The sequence below is a fragment of the Narcine bancroftii genome, chromosome 3, assembly GCF_036971445.1.
Source record: "Narcine bancroftii isolate sNarBan1 chromosome 3, sNarBan1.hap1, whole genome shotgun sequence".
NCBI lineage: Eukaryota > Metazoa > Chordata > Chondrichthyes > Torpediniformes > Narcinidae > Narcine > Narcine bancroftii.
In genome coordinates, this window is record NC_091471.1 from 36,000,675 (window position 1) to 36,018,153 (window position 17,479).

The 17,479-nt window shown below is 43.7% G+C and overlaps 1 protein-coding gene across 1 annotated transcript in view; it reads right to left on the reverse strand.

Annotated features, from left to right (window-relative positions):
• Positions 1-17,479, reverse strand: part of loxhd1a (lipoxygenase homology PLAT domains 1a) — a 221,516-nt gene that overhangs the window by 90,038 nt on the left and 113,999 nt on the right. Inside the window, exons 19-24 of the mRNA XM_069923807.1 lie at positions 16,623-16,777; positions 15,614-15,774; positions 15,355-15,431; positions 14,276-14,472; positions 8,139-8,331; positions 5,589-5,749 (exon numbers count right to left, since the gene is read on the reverse strand). Coding sequence (XP_069779908.1) covers positions 5,589-5,749; positions 8,139-8,331; positions 14,276-14,472; positions 15,355-15,431; positions 15,614-15,774; positions 16,623-16,777 — 944 coding nt within the window. The remainder of the gene's footprint in view (positions 1-5,588; positions 5,750-8,138; positions 8,332-14,275; positions 14,473-15,354; positions 15,432-15,613; positions 15,775-16,622; positions 16,778-17,479) is intronic.

The following is a 17,479-nucleotide window of genomic DNA, read 5'->3' on the forward strand; positions in this document are numbered from 1 at the left end:
CACTCTCTTAATTCCCTCCTTACTTCCTCTCTTCCCTTTCTTTCCCTTATTAATTCTTATCTATACTCTATATATTTTCCTTTAAATACGGATACACTTATGTACACACATATATACATAGACACACATACATATATATATACCCATATACACACATACATATAGTTCGTGGTCATTTTTACTCTCGTTACATGTCTTCATCTCTCTGTCTGTTTTGTAGTTGTTCTGCAAATTTTCGTGCTTCCTCCGGATCCAAGAATAGTCTGTTTTGCTGCCCTGGAATAACTATTTTAAGTACCGCTGGGTACTTTAGCATAAATTTATATCCTTTTTTCCATAGGATCGCTTTTGCTGTATTAAACTCCTTTCTCTTCCTCAGGAGTTCAAAACTTATGTCTGGATAGAAAAAAAATGTTTGACCTTTGTATTCCAGTGGCTTTTTGTCTTCTCTTATTTTCTTCATTGCTTTCTCCAATATATTTTCTCTTGTTGTATACCTTAAGAATTTTACTAAAATGGATCTTAGTTTTTGTTGTGGCTGTGGTTTCGGGGCTAATGTTCTATGTGCCCTTTCTATTTCCATTTCTTCCTGTAATTCTGGTCTTCCTAGGACCCTGGGGATCCAATCTTTTATAAATTCTCTCATATTCTTGCCTTCTTCATCTTCCTTAAGGCCCACTATCTTTATATTATTTCTTCTATTATAATTTTCCATTATATCTTTCTTCTGAGGTAACAGCTCTTGTATCTCTTTAACTTTTTTATTAGATTCTTCTAATTTCTTTTTTAAGTCCTCTACTTCCATTTCTACGGCTGTTTCTCGTTCTTCCATCTTGTCCACTCTTTTTCCTATATCTGACATGACCATCTCTAATCTATTCATTTTTTCTTCTGTACTTTTAATTCTTCTTTTTATTTCACTAAATTCGTGTAATTGCCATTCTTTTACTGATTCCATATATTCTTTAAAAAAAAATATCCATTGTCCTGCCTTTCCCTTCTTCTTCCATTTCTCTATGTTCTTCTTCTTCTTCCTCTGGGTTGGCCATCTGTTGTTTCCTTGTTTTCTTTTTACTCTCTTCTTTCTTGTTCTCGTTGTTTTCTATGTTCTCTTCCTGTTGTTGTGTTGCAGCTGTCATTCTCAGCTGTGGAGATCGACTCCTCAGCTGGTCCCCCCTCCCGTCAGTGTTTTTTTTTTCATGCGCGGTTGCGCACTTTTACTTGGCTCCGCGAGCCATTTTTGTAGTCCCGAGCTCGGGACTTCAACTGACCTTAGGGAGCGGGCTTCTCTCTCCGCGGCCTTCTTCCGACGTTCTTTCTTCTTCTCTTCTTCCCGTTGCTTTCGACTTTTCTTTCTTCGCTGCCATTTTCCCACCTTTACCTTCACTTTGTTTTAATTTTTATGTTTGTGCCTTTGTGTTTTGTGTGTTTTTTTTTAAACTTTTCCGGAGAGGGCTGGAGTTCACTGACCGGCCACTATTCCATCACGTGACTCCTCCTCTTTCTCCTCTCACTTGACAGCTTTTTTTCCCGCTTCTTCCTTCCCATGCACATCCATCTTTGACCTCTTACTGTTAGCTTGTATTCCTTCCTCCCATCTCTCCTCTCCTTTCACCCCTCCTCTCACCATTTTATTCAGATGTCTAACTTGACCAAAGACTCAGGATTTTTTACAGTCTCCTGCTTAACTCTATTCTTGCGATCGGTTGCCTTTACTAAATGGTGACTCAAAAATGGGAAATGATATAATTCAACGTTATAAAGCTTTGGTCAGACCTCAGCTGGAATATTACATGCAATTCTGGTCAGCAAGGTATAGAACAGGACAGGGCTTTTAGTCTATGATTTGCGCAGAACTGTATATACCTAGCCAAAAAATATCCATACCACAATCCTCTATTTTTCTTTTATCCATGTGCCTGCTTAAGATTCCCTTAAGTGCCCCTATTGTTCCAGCCTCCACTACAATACATTCCAGGTACCCACAACTCTCTGTGTAAAAGAAATTACTCTTGATGTTACTCTCGCCTAAACTCTCTCCCTTCACATTGTACTCATGCCCTCTGGTGTTTGCTACTCTCACCCCGGGGAAAAGATGCTGGCTGTCTACCTTATCCATGCCTCTCATAATCTCAGAATCTTGTAGACCTCTATTACATCACCTCTTATCCTTCTTCGTTCCAAAAAGAAAAGCCCTATTTCTGCTAAACTTTGCCTCATAAGATATATTTTCCTATCCAGACAGCATCCTGGTATAGAAAGAAAGTGAGAGTGTTTGAGAGAAATACTGATTGATATTTTTTGTGGTGATATACCACCAGCCGACTGCAGGGGGCAACCACTGTACCTGCAGGAAGATCACGGGAGAACAGACAACACCTGGTCGGCTGCCAATCAGCCACCCGGGATATAAGCTACATTAGGCCCCTCTCGAGGTCATTCACTCGGGAGCAAGGCACAGCTAGCCACAGCAGAGACTTTATGCTGAAGAAAGCCTGTTGTTTCGGCCTTTGAATCTTTTGTCTGCTTACTGTCACTACAGTGCATCTCAATTTATTCAGCTTAAATTTAACTTGCGATGGAGAAGCTCCTAAGTGCCGGGAGCCTCGAAATTGACTCTCGTCGCCTGGAAGTGCAAGCACGCTTTGAAATTTGGAGGCACACGATCGAGGCAATCATCGAGGCACATGCTGACGTCCTAGTCTCTGACCGGAGGAAACTCGTACTGCTCTGCTCGAAGTCGGGTCTCCGAGCCTTTCAGGCACTCAAGGACTGCTCTGAATACTCGGAGGCGATGGACACCTTGGAAGCCATGTAAAAGCCCCCAATGAATGCAGTCTATGGCAGGTATCTCCTGAGTATTTGTGCCCAACAGCCAGGAGAGACAGCCGAATCCTACCTGGGAGCCCAGCGTGAGCTGGCCTGGCCATGTCTGACAGAACCTGGGGTAAGCGAAAAGGAGATCAAAAGGTTGGTCAGGGACACCTGTGTTCGAGGCCGGCACCCGAGAACTATCCAACAGAGGACAATATCTACTCCCTGGCCCAAACTTCCCTGGAAGCAACAGCCCTCCACACAGAAGCCTTCGACTCCCAACTTCCTCAGGCCTCCGTGTGGACAGCCCAGACTGCAGCTGTGACCTGAAACCAGCTAGTAGATAAGAGCATCGCTGCCGCAGGACCCCCATGCCCGTGTAAGTACTGCGGGTTCCGGTGTGGGTCAGATCGATGATCATGCCAAAACTGCCCAGCCAGAAAGTGTGGCAAGAAAGGCCATTACACTAAAATATGTCTTTCTAAGCCTGCCGGCAGCTCAGCAACCCACCACGACCAACCCCCCCTCCTACCCAGGCCCCGCCACGTGCAAGTGTCGGGCGACGACATTGCCCCCACAGCTACTTCCATCCGTGGCAGCCCCACATCCGGCCTCGCTAGGAACGACCGCCACGTGCTTACCACGAGCGCCGCACTGCCCACATCCACCAGCCCTGGATTACAATGACTTCATATCTGCCTTCCGGAATGACATCACTTCCGCCTCCTGGGATGACGTCCCCACTACCGACAGCCAATGCGATGATGTTACCTCCTTTGACGGATGACATCACTTCCTCCCACATGAACGGCGCGACCAATGGGCAAGGCCAGCCATGCCATCGCCATGCACCCCCACACAGCGCCGCCATCCTGTGTCGGGAGGGCAACGGCGCCACTGCCACCCAGTCCTACCTTATCCGCACCAACGACTCTACTTGCACCGACAAAGATGACATGGTCAACACAGGTGCCAACCAGACTGCCCTACCAATGCACCACACGCCTGCAGACACCATGGATCGCCAGTCACTACACCCATCACCTACAGAGGATGCCACTCACCTCAACCATCGGGGAGCAGTGACTCGGACCCTGAGATGGTCCTAGCAGCCATCACACTGATGAGAAACATTCCACAATGCCTCAGGCACTCTATGATGGACGTCGCTGTCAATGGTCCGGTAACAAAATGCCTATTCGACAGTGGCAGCACTCGGAGCTTCGTATACACAAACCTGGCCTGAACTTTGAGACTTAAAATCTACCCCAGCTCCTTGGCTATCACCTTCACCGCCCAGGACCGCTATATAAATACCCTCGGGTGCTGCTCCATTGATCTGACTGTGGAGGGTGGGGGGGGGGGGGGGGGAAGGCAAACAACAGGTTCAGGTTCCTGGTCATGCCCAAGCTCTATGCCCCAGTCCTCCTGGGGTTAGACTTCCAGTGCCACCTGCAGAGCATCACCCTCATCTTTGATGGGCCCCTACCCCCGCTGATGCTCCACAGCGTGCTGTCCAACCAGCCCCGGCCAATCTGCGGCCTCTCCTCACTGTGCATCATCCCTCCTGCCCTCTTCTCCTACCTCATGCCAGACTGCAAACTGATAGCCACCAGAAGCAGGCACTATTGCGCAGTTGACAGAGAATTCATTAAGGCGGAGGTAAAGCAGCTTCTGGTGGAGTGTGTCATAGAACCCAGCACCAGCCCACGGAGAGCCCAAGTCTTGGTGGTCAAAAGGGGCAGCAAACCAAGAATGGTCATAGACTACAGTCAGATCATTAACCGGTACACCCAGCTGGACACCCACCCCTTACCCAGGATATCCGACATGATCAATGAGATAGCCTGCTACAGGGTCTCCACAATCGACCTGAAGTTGGCCTATCATCAGGTCCCGATCCATGCGCGGGACAAGTCCTACCCGCCTTCTGCTTAAAATTGCCAATTCCATAATGACTCTTTACAAATGACCCACTCCCCGCTACTCACTCCTGAACCTGATCCATGATCCGCCCTTTCCTCCTGTGATAGAATCTGTACTTCTTCTTCTTTGGCTTGGCTTCGCGGACGAAGATTTATGGAGGGGGTAAAAGTCCACGTCAGCTGCAGGCTCGTTTGTGGCTGACAAGTCCGATGCGGGACAGGCAGGCATGGTTGCAGCGGCTGCAGGTGAAAATTGGTTGGTTGGGGTTGGGTGTTGGGTTTTTCCTCCTTTGCCTTTTGTCAGTGAGGTGGGCTCTTGGCGCCTCACAGTTTGGCGGGCAGCAACCTCCTTTGAAGAAGACCGCAGAGCCCACCTCACTGACAAAAGGCAAAGGAGGAAAAACCCAACACCCAACCCCAACCAACCAATTTTCCCCTGCAGCCGCTGCAACCGTGCCTGCCTGTCCCGCATCGGACTTGTCAGCCACAAACGAGCCTGCAGCTGACGTGGACTTTTACCCCCTCCATAAATCTTCGTCCGCGAAGCCAAGCCAAAGAAGAAGAAGTACAGATTCTATCACCAATGTGTATATGTACAGATTGTAGTGTAGGATGACTGTGATTGGCTGAGAGAGTAGCCATGCCTACTGGCAGGTCTTAAAGGATTGCTCCTAGTCAGACCAGGTCATTCTGGACTAGTCAACCTACATGTGATACACTCTAGTCTTAGTTAATAAAAGCCTTGGTTTGGATCAACAAGCCTTTGATTCTTTCAACGCGCTCTACATCTCCCCTCCACAAACAACTGCTCTGGCAATGTTCCTTCAATTTGTTTGTACCTAAGCCTACCTTAAACATTTCTGTTTCTCCTCGCACAAAGTTGTTTGAGCGATTTCGGAGGCGGATTAATTCTGTTTTTCCAAGTGTTCCATATATCTGGATGAAGACTCTTGCATCAGTGCCGGCTCCAGAGATATCACCTGTGCGTACCTCCACTTCATAATTTATTACTGGCCAGAGACAACAGGTAAGAGAAACAAAAAGTTTGTACTGAATTGGAGTGAAGAATACACAAGTCAGCCTATGGCAATGTACTCACATGGAGGTAAATCCACTGATGTCGCTACTCTCATAGCTTTCTTATTTATGTCTCATATTTTCTTATGAGAAAGAAAGAGGCAATTTGACCCAACATGGCTCTCAGAGCAATCCCTATAACCCATTCTCTCTTACAGGCCCACCAACACTCGCCAATTCTCCTACTACTATCCCACACTAGAGGTAATTAACTATGGGCAATTAACCTACCAACACATCTTTAAGATATAGGATACACAAACCCTGCAGCACACAATGTTGTGCCAAACTATATAAACCTATTAAACATCAATCTAACCCTTCTCTCCCTCACAACCCTCCATTTTCTTACATCCACGAGCCTATCTAAGAGAATGTTAAATGTCCCATTTGTACCAGCCTCCACCACCACCCCAGGCAATTTATTTCAGGCATCCTCCACTCTGTGTTAAAATCTAACTCTCACATCTCCCCTCAACTTTCCTCCACTCTCCTGAAGTGGATATCCTCTGATATTAACCATTGGCGCCCTGCGTAAACGGTGCTGGCTGTCCACCCTATCTATGCCTTTCAGAATCTTGTACACCTCTATTAAATCTCTTCTCCTCTGTTTTTTGAAAGAGAAAAACTCAAAATGCTTAACCTTTCCTCATAAGACATGAACTTGAATCCAGACAACATCCTGGTAAATCTCCTCTGCACCTTCTCTAAAGCTTTGACATCCTTCCTGTAATGAGAGGACCATATGTGGTTTTATAGAGCTGAATCATTGTGGCTTTGAACTCAATCCCCCAACTAATGAGGGCCACCACACCATATGCCTTCTTAACCACCTTGGCAACGTGCGTGGCTAATGAAAAGAAACTGGGGCACTTAAATGAAACCCACATGGTTGTAAAAAGAACCTGCAAAGCCCACATGGACAGCACTAGAAGCGAGGTTCAAAACTTGAGTTGGTGGAGCTGCGAGACTGGTACTAGTGCAGAATTAATTTGTAATAACCTTCATCCATCTCTTTTCCACAATCTGTTTGAATGCGATCCCCTGCTGAGAGTGCACAATCAGTGAATTTACCACTGGACACATTTACTGCTCGTGACTGGTCAAAAATCAGCAAGTTATAAACAAGACCAGACAATCGGTTAACAGCAGGGTAATCCCACACATGTTAAGAAGTCGTGCTTTTTGCCTCAGTTACCATTGACTAAAACGCAAACGGATGCTGGTGTCATTTGGAATCAATTGAGTTAAGAGGATTTTCTAAAATCTCGGATTCTCTAGAAGTTTCTATAGAGTTGAAAGTATTAAGTGCTCAGGCCTGTGAGATTTTTTTTGTTGCTGCTTTCATATTGAGAATAATTATAAGGAAATGTTATGCAGTTCTTCAGACTATGAAATCTAGTTATTCTTACAGAAAAATGTAGAATATTAAATGTAATATGAAATGTTAACCTGGACCTTGATTTCAAATAAAACAAAACATACAGGTGTAAGCAGGTAAAATATGTTAATGATTAATGCTAAGTTGAACCAAACGTTGAGGCAGTACTCAAAAAGCTGAAAGGTCTTTCGTGAAGGACAGCAGAGGGAATTTCTGGAGTTGTTCTGGTGGTAGTGATGCAATAATGTTGGGAATCTGTGGAAGGTTGCATGTGTCATTCAATATTAGTTCTGAACAATGGGGGAGTTTCAAGGCTGTACCACTTTAAGAATTGCACCATGTGAATAGCTGCTCTCTGCATGAGGTAACAATCCTCATTATAGAACAGCCGGGATCTGTCTCTCTGGATGAAAAGCATGCCAGTCCAGCGTTGATCAGCCTTTGTTTTGTTTCATAATATACACACATGGTTGGTTTGAAGAGTGGACCACCTTCTAATATCCCAGAGAGAGATATAGAAACGAACTGAAAAAGCCTCCTCAGCGCTAAGCTTGAAAAACCCAGATGAAAGGCAACAAGGTCTGTAATTCAGTCAAAGGCAAACAGTCAGGGCTAATTTAAGGTAGTATTTGGATAAAAGCTGAAGGTTGTCATATTGTAAAGCTCAGAGAAGAATGATTAGAACTGGAAAGTGGTTAAATTAGCCACGATTTTGATTTGATGTAAGCATGAGATTCTAAGTGAATCTTCAGAAGAATTAGATCTTGGGTGAGAAGCAAGAGGTCAGTTTGATTGACACTATAGGGAGGGAAGGTCTTCAGGGGCTGTCTTTAATCTTTACAAGCACAAATAAAGTGGAAAATAGAATACCACAGAAAATCAGATATTTCCTTTGAAGATAAATGAGAATCCTCAATTCATTGGTGAATTTGTAGGCTTACATTTCTCAATTTCTGTGATCTCACTGGGGTATATTTCAATCTCAGTCTTGCCATCTGCTTCATCCCTGCACAACCATCGGTGGGCAGGGAACATGTATTCCTTTCCGTGCGCTGGAACCTTAATTTGAACACTGTCCAGGAACCAGCCAGCTCGCAGTCCAACATTATCATGTCCAATCAACAGACGTTTTAGCTTGGATGAGGAAGAAATTAAAGTATTAATTCTTTGAACATTTTTATATAAATTCAAATGGAAAACCAGGAAGGTTTAGGCTTGGTCACTGTGCTACAAATTTGGCAACTATGACCTGAAGGTCAGAGAGTCATAGAGAGATACAACAAGCTCTTCAACCCATTGAGTCCATTAATCCCACTGAACCCATTTTGCTATCCTCAATTTCCCCCCATCCTCCCTACCATACATCCCAAATTCTACCACTTACTAACACCAGGGGCAAATTACAGCAGACAATAAACCTCCAAGATGCACATTTGGAATGTGAGAGGAAACCAGAGAACCCATAGAAAGTCCACGCTCACAGGGAGGACAGGAAAACTCCAGGCAGAGTCTAAAGAAAGTCCTTAGTTACCAAAAAAATCTACATTAATTGCTACCAATCTGGGTTTGAAGCTCAGCTTCCTGTCAAGCTAAGCATAAAGTTCAGAAGCAGTGCGTAGTAGGGAGGAGAATCTAATCAGGATCAGGTTTAAAAGGAATAGTTGATGAGCCAATGTTACATTGGAGCAAGAAAGGGGTCAGATAGAATAGCGCTGTATAGTTACAGAGATATACCTGTAGATGGTAGCACAGAAATATGGCTTAGTGTCTTCAGTATACTTCTATAATGTCAGAATGTAGATGAGAGAAAGGATGAGGATTCAATCTTGATACACTCCTTTGGTGACCATATGGAAAAGATAGTGAAGATAAAGGACCAGTGGTTTTCAACCTTTTTCTTTCCACTCACATACTATTTTAAGTATTCCCTATGCCATCGGTGCTCTGTGATTAGAAAGGATTGCTTAAGGTGGTATGTGGGTGGAAAAAAAAAGGTGAGTGGCTCTGCTGGGCAAGAGGGCTGGAAAAAGAGTGGTAGGACAATAGTTGTAGGGGATTCAATTGTAAGGGGACTAGACAGGAGCTTCTGTGGCCGTAAATGGGACTCCCGGTTGGTGTGTTGCCTCCCGGGTGCAAGGGTCAGGGATATCACGGAGCGGCTACAGGGCATTCTGGATGGGGAGGGTGAATAGCCAACTGTCATGGTCCATGTTGGTACCAACAACATAGGAAAAAAGTGGGATGAGGTCCTACAAGCAGAATTCAGGGAGCTTGGAAGGAAGTTAAGGAGTAGGACCTCTAGGGTAATAAACTCTGGATTATTGCCAGTGCCACGAGCTAGTCAGAGTAGGAATTGCAGGATAGATAGAATGAATATGTGGCTTGAACAGTGGTGTAGGAGGGAAGGGTTCAGATTCTTGGGGCATTGGAATCGGTTCTGGGGCAGATGGGATCAGTTCAAACAGGACAGTCTCCATCTGGGCAGGGCCGGGATCAATGCCCTCGGGAGAGTGTTTGGTAGTGGTTTTGGGGAAGGTTTAAACTAATGTGGCAGGGGGATGGGATCAGGAGTAGAGAGACTGAGGGGTTTAGCATGAGGGAAGAAGTCGGAGATAGGAGGGTGAAAAGCAAAAGAGACAAGCAGGTAACCTCAGGGGAAAAATGTAAAAGGGCCACTTTACAGCATAATGGTGATAGGGTTAAGGCTCTGGTAAAAACAAGCTTGAAGGCCTTGTATCTTAATGCAAGGAATATTTGTAATAAGGTGGATGATTTGAATGTGCAGATAGCTGTAAATGACGATGATATAGTTGGGATCACAGAGACATGGCTTCAAGGGGACCAAGGCTGGGACCTTAACATTCATGGGTTTTCAATATTCAGGAGGGACAGACAGAAAGGAAAAGGAAGTGGGGTAGCATTGTTGGTTAGAGAGGAGTTAAAAAGCAATACAAAGGAAGGATGTTAGCTTGAATGATGTGGAATCAATGTGGGTAGAGCTGCAAAATGCAAGGGGGCAGAAGACATTAGTGGAAGTTGTATACAGACCACCTAACAGTAGTAGAGAGGTTGGGGATGGCATTGAACAGGAAATTGGAAATGCATGCAACAAAGGCAAGGCAGTTATAATGGATGACTTTAATCTCCATATAGACTGGATGAATCAAATTGGTAAGGGTACTGATGAGTATGATTTCTTAGAAGGTATACAGGATAATTTTCTAATCCAGTATGTTGAAGAACCAACAAGGGAACAGGCCATTCTAGACTGGGTTCTGAGTAATGAGGAAGGGTTAGTTAACAATCTTGTTGTGCGAAGCCCTTTGGGCAAGAGTGACCACAATATGGTGGAATTTTACATTAGGATGGAAAGTGACAGGGTTAATTCTGTAACTCAGGTTCTGAACTTAAAGAAGGGTGACTTTGAGGGTATGAGACGTGAATTGATTAAGTTAGGTTGGCAAATGTTACTTAAAGGATTAATTGTAGAAAGGCAATGGCAAGCATTTAAGGATCACCTGGATGAAATACAGCATTTGTTCATCCTGGTTTGGAAAAAGAATAACTCAAGGAGGATAACAAGGGAAATCAGGGAGAGTATCAAGTGTAAAGAGGAAGCGTATAGACTAGCCAGGAAAGACAGAATACCAGAGGATTGGGAGAAATTCAGAGTTCTAGAGAGGAAGACAAAGGGATTAATCAGGAAAGGCAAAAGAGATTATGAGAGAAAGTTGGCAGGGAACATAAAAAAATGACTGCAAAAGTTTTTACAGATATGAAAAGAGAAAGAGACTAGTAAAGACAAATGTGGGTCCCTTGCAGTCAGAAACAGGTGAATTGGTCATGGGGAACAAGGACATGGCAGACCAATTAAATAACTACTTTAGTTCGGTCTTCACTAGGGAAAATATGAATAATCTTCAGGAAATAATAGGGGACCATGGGGCTAATGTGACGGAAGGACTAGGGAAAATAAGTGTAAGTTATGAGGTTGTGTTGGATAAATTGAAGGGATTAAAGGCAGACAAGTCCCCAGGGCCAGATGGTCTGCATTCCAGAGTGCTAAAGGAAGTAGCCCATAAAATAGTGGATGCATTGTTGATAATTTTTCAAAACTCTTTAGATTCTGGAGTAGTTCCTGAGGACTGGAGGGTGGCTAATGTAACTCCACTTTTTAAAAATGGAGGGAAAGAGAAATCAGGGAATTGGTAGTGGGGAAAATGTTAGAGTCAGTTATTAAAGATGTGATTGCGACACATCTGGAAAGTGGTGAATTCACTGGTCAGAGCAGCATGGTTTTATGAAGGGAAAATCATGTCTGACTAATCTTATTGAATTTTTTGAGGATGTAACTAGTAGAGTGGACAGGGGAGAACCAGTGGATGTGGTTTACCTGGGTTTTCAGAAGGCTTTTGATAAGGTCCCACACAGGAGATTACTATACAAACTTAAGGCACACGGTATAGGGTATATGGTATTGAGGTGGATAGAGCATTGGTTGACAGATAGGAAGCAAAGAGTAGGAATAAACGGGTACTTTTTGGAATGGCAGTCAGTTACTAGTGGGGTACCACAAGGCTCAGTGCTGGGACCCCCGTTATTTACAATATATATTAATGATTTAGATGAGGAAATAGAAAACATCATTTCCAAGTTTGCAGACAACACGAAGCTGGGTGGGATTGTAAGCTGTATAGAGGCTGTTAAGAGTGTGCAGGGTGACTTGGACAGGTTGGGTGAGTGGGTAAATGCATAGCAGATGCAATATAATGTGGATATGTGTGTGATTATGCACTTTGGAGGAAAGAACGGGAGGGCTGAGTACTATCTTAATGGTATCCAATTAGGAAAAGGGGAGATTCAAAGAGACCTGGGTGTTGCCGTGCATCAGTCATTAAAAGTGGGCAGGCAGGTGCAGCAAGCAGTAAAAAAGGCGAATGGTATGTTGGCGTTCATATCAAGAGGATTCGAGTACAGGAGCAGAAAGGTATTGATGCAATTGTATAGGGCCTTGGTGAGACCTCATCTAGAGTATTGTGTTCAGTTTTGGTCTCCTTATCTGAGGAAGGACATCATTGCCATGGAGAGAGTGCAGAAAAGGTAAGGTTTTCCATATTGATACCAGGGATGGCGGGACTTGCATACGAAGAAAGGCTAGAACGACTGGGCTTGTACTCGCTGGAGTTTAGACGATTAAGAGGAGATTTAATAGAAACGTTCAAAATTCTTAAGGGATTTGACAGGCTAGATGCAGGAAGATAGTTCCCAATGTTGAGAAAGTCTAGAACCAGGGGTCACAGTTTAAGGATAATGGGGAAGTCCTTTAGGACTGAGATGAGGAAGAATTTTTTCACTCAAGAGGGTGGTGAACTTATGGAATTCTCTGCCACAGGAAGTGATTGAGGCCGGTTCCATAGCTATATTTAAGAGAGAGTTAGATTTGGTACTTGTGACTAGAGGAATCAGGGGGGTATGGAGAGAGAGCTGGAACAGGGTATCAAGTGGATGATCAGCCATGATCAAAATGAATGGCGGTGTAGGCTTGAAGGGGCAAATGGCCGACTCCTACACCTATTTTCTATGTTGAAAACCACTGTTTTAATCGCATCTAATTGACTCGTTATGTGCACCAAAGGAAATGGGCCAATGACAATTGTTCTCAAGCAAAATGCAGTGATTCTCAACCTTCCCTTCCCACTCACATTGCACCTTAAGCAATCCCTTACTAATCATAGAACACCGATGGCATAGGGAATTACTTAAAGTGGGATGTGAGTGGAAAGAAAAAGGTTGAGAACCACTGATATAGGAGGGATTTTCGACCTGTTGAAGTATGAGAAAGTAGAACTGAGAGAGCAGCATTGTGAAGATAGACCTCTGCATGGTCATTGAGTTCAGTGGAACACATTCAATAAGAAGCAGTGTGGAAGTTAAAACACAAGCTACAGAAAATTATTGACATACAAAAAGAATCTAATCCCATATTCCATGAACAATAAAGCAAACCTTACTTCTAAAGAGGTGAGACATTAGAAGATCTGGCTTGACTAACTAGAAAAGGATGCCTTGGATGTGATAGTTACAGATACATTCTGCAGAGAAACAGGCCCTTCAACCCCCATGTCCATGAAACCTTAAAGAATGCATCTATACTAATCCCATTTACTATCACTTGCTCTGTAGCCTTCTATATCCTTGCTCGTCCAGATATTACTTAAATGTTGTGATGTTTCTGTCTCCACCACTTCCTCAAACAGGTTCCAACCACCCTTTGAATGAAACAATTTTGCTTCTAAGATTGCCTCTAAACCTTTCTGTAAACCCATGCTCTCCAGGTTTAAGTACTTCAGCTATGGGGAAAAAAATTCCTACTATGAATACCCTTCCAATTTTGTACCCCACTATCACATGCCCAGTCACCTATTCACATAAAAGCAGACTCCAGTCTCATCTCGTGACTGAAATGCTCCAACCCAGGCAATATCCTGGTGTCTCAGTGGGAGAAAAAGAATTGTTGATGTTTCGGGCCTGAACTCTTCATCAAGATTGAGAGTGCAGAGGAGAGATAGTCAGTGCAATGAGGGCAGGGTGGGAGGGGTTAGACAAGGTAACATCCCCTCTTTCTTCTTCAGAGCTACATCTATTCTTCCCCTTTCCCCCTCTCTATTTCTTTCCCTCTCCCACCCACCTCTGCCCAGAATTAAAATGGTCCTTTCAAGTTGAAAGTTAAAATATAATTTTATTAAGATAAGGAGGAATGTTTGATTGTTAAGCAATGGCTGGATAATTAACGTCATAATGTTTTTTAAGAGAAAAGCAAAGAATTCTCATCAATCTAACTTGCACCATGTTAATTCCTTGCAAACACCTGTAGATGTTTTGATGGTTGTGTTAACATCGAAGAGTTGAAAAAAACCTCATTCAATGGACTGCATGCTTAATTGACTTACAAATCTGACAATAATTTAAAGGGAGCTTAACTGACCAGGTAAAAGAGGCTAAAGGTCATGGATATAGCTTTGATATTCTGATTATGCCATTTGCTTGCAAATAGATCAGAGCATTGAAATCTACTTACTGTTCCGATATCCATTGTGTCAATTATAAAAATATCCACTTGCCCCTGTTCAAAGTAATTTCCCAAGTTGTTGTCAGAGGTGGCTAGAGGTTCTTTGCTGGTATCTCCCTTCTCTCCGTACAATTTAATGAAAACTTTGGAATCACTGCTGGCTCCAGGCACATTCCCTGTTTTCACCATGACATGGTACTGGATATCTAGAGGGGCATCAAATGAAACATCATTATGCAGCTTCGCAAGTTAGCAGAGAAATGACATCTCAAATGCTTTCTATGCTTCTGACATTAGCTCAAAGCCGAACAAAGGCTACACGGTCACAATTCCCTTCCTTTGAACTTGAAAACAACAAATGGAAATCTATAACCATTCAGATTAAATGTCGGAAGTGTTAATTAGAATGGTCATAGGTTCCCCAGGCTCCTGTCGTGAACTAAACGATTTGAAATGCCACCACCCTTTGACCCCGTGCTTCACCTCTGATACCATTTCCTTGATCGCCGCATTGACCTTCTCCACAACCTACTCTGCCTCCTAGCCTGACAGCATGGAACATTAAAACATTCCCCCCCCCCCCCACTGCTTCTGAACCCCTCTCCTGCCTTGTCCCTCCCTCACTGGTCTCTCTCTCTCTCTCAAACTTCATCTAACCTAGCCCCAGCACTACACTGTGTTCTAAGCTTAGCTTGACAATCAGCTCCATAGTTATATCCCAATAAACATAAAGGTGAGCAGACTGATTAGGTACCATATTCTTCAGATGTGGTTAGAAAACAAAAGGAGCAGCCGTGCCTCATGGTGTCACATAGCCTGACAGATTATGCTGCTTATGTCTATCTGGACTTTAGCATTTAAGCAGCCGAGATGACTTTCAAATCCAGTTTTCTTAGTGAGGTGGTATTTCTGGGCATAACCACTTCAAACAGGCACCCTTCATTAAACAAAATTCCCAACCAAGGTGGCCCTATCTTTAAAAAAAAGACACTAACTTAAAATCATACAGCTCTTTCTAGATTCCATGCTTAGGCCTCTTAGAGTTGCCACATGTAGTTTTCTAAAGATCGGGCAAGATCTTTTCTTACTTTTCAGCATTGATGCATCTCCTGATGGAACGAGCTCCCGAACAATCTGACCATCATCTTCACTCTTGTCAAGCCACCTGGTACAATGAGAACAAAACCTTTTATTTTTTGCCTCTTTGTTTGCTTGTGTATTTTCCTCTTGCCACCTTGTCTCATCTCACACAATCCACAAACACGGACCTTCCCCCTGCAGAGATGTGCATACTCAGTCTCATCCATTGCAATACTCTCACTTTAGTCACCGGCTCAAAATAATAACCTGTTGCATGGGAATTCAACCGCTTGGGATTCTGGAGCTCCTTCTTCCTTCACGATCACCTTGTCCAGGAACCAGCCACAGCTCCCTCCTCTCCCATCGTGTCCTATTCTCACTCTTTTCACTTTTTCCAGACTTACAGCCTCAATAACAAATTCATCTGCCTGGAGAAAGGGAGCACAGTTAGACAGGCAGTCAAGGTGTAATCACTGAGACTGTCTAGCTCAGGGGAAAGTCCGACTAAGTAAGTTAGGGCGCAAAGATCGTTTGAAAATCACTGAGTAGCTCTTGAAACGACTTTCTGAATGACCTGGTCGACAAGTCCCAGGGTCAGGGCTGGTCCTCCTTATGTAAATGATATCACCTGGTGGGGCCTGAATTAGCCCCATCCACAGAAATATTTTGACAGCTTTTTAAGCCTTGCTCCCGCATTTAGACTATCAAAAATATCAAACAACATGAATTTTTGTGGTCATCTTTGATATACAGAAATTTTTCAAATTATTACTCATTATTAACTTAATCAAAACTTAAAAATATTTAGGATTCAGACAGATATTTAAAGGTAAATAATAAAATGGATTTGTTAACTCTATTCAGAAATTGTAAATTGCTGATGTCCCTGCAGCCATTTCTCTCTGCTGAAGGAAATGGAACTGCAGAATCTGCCCTGGGTCCAACCTGGCCAGGTTTGGCCGTCAGATAACCAGATGGAATTTGCTGTAAGTGAAGTGACTGACATGTGTAGCTGAGATATTCCCTCTGAACGTCCCTCAGGACATTTGAAACCTCTGCACATTTGCATCGGAGTCCTGAGTTTGGCACCAGTGCAGGGAAATACCAGCTGTTTCATGTGAAACTATGATATGACTCCGGAAAATCTGGGCCAGAAAGGACAGGTCACTGAATCTGGATAAATCAGAATATAGGCACATTGAGTAATGCTGGTTACATACAGACTGGATAAATTAGAACAGAAACCTGCTGGTACAAATGCACACATTGGACTCACATTGCCTTTCTCAAATTTATTGACATTATTCTTGCTGCCGTAGAGCACCCGGTCTCCTGTGTCTCCCCGTGAGCCAATCAGGCAGATAAAGACATTGGCATCGGTTCCACTGCCGCTAACTGTTCCAGTACAGATGATAACCAGATACTTCACCACTGAAAGGAACACAGAGTTATCAGGTATGTTGAAGTGAACCCTACCTTTAGGATCAGAGTTTTGCTTGGCAGTGCTTGTTAACACCTTGGTTGTCTAATCTAATTCAAACAGGCTCACTGATCTCCCATTGGCTCCAGATTTCTTTCATTGTACAGCACATTGGTTTAATCTGATATACGACTTAATTTCAATTTTAAAAAGTATAAAGGAATCTGTTGATTAACAATGAATTCCATGAAATCCACAAATTTCCTTCAGAGACAGCGATGAGTCTGATCTGATCATCTATATTGGAGTCCAGAGATGCACAGTGCCATCTCTATGAATTTGGACCACAGCTTATCAGTAGGTGGAGTACGTCATTTGTGCAGAACTTGTGAGGCCTTCTGTATTGTAACACAGAGGAGACATGCCCAAGTCGATCAAAGGCCATGGATTAATGCGCTTAGCACGCTTCAGGTAGGTCTTCTTAAATAAAATCCTTACATATCCTGGCAGGGCAACACACTTCCCTCACCTACTGACACAATCTGTTCTCCCCAATCCCCCTCAACTCCCACCCAATACCTCAACTTCCTTCCAGCTGGACTGTTCCGCCTGTTCCTGATGTTGTATCGTGAGATTTCAGATCCCAACTATTGGTTTTCTGAAAGCATAAGCCATTCTCTTCCTCAGCTGTGCACTGGAAAGACATCAAGGTA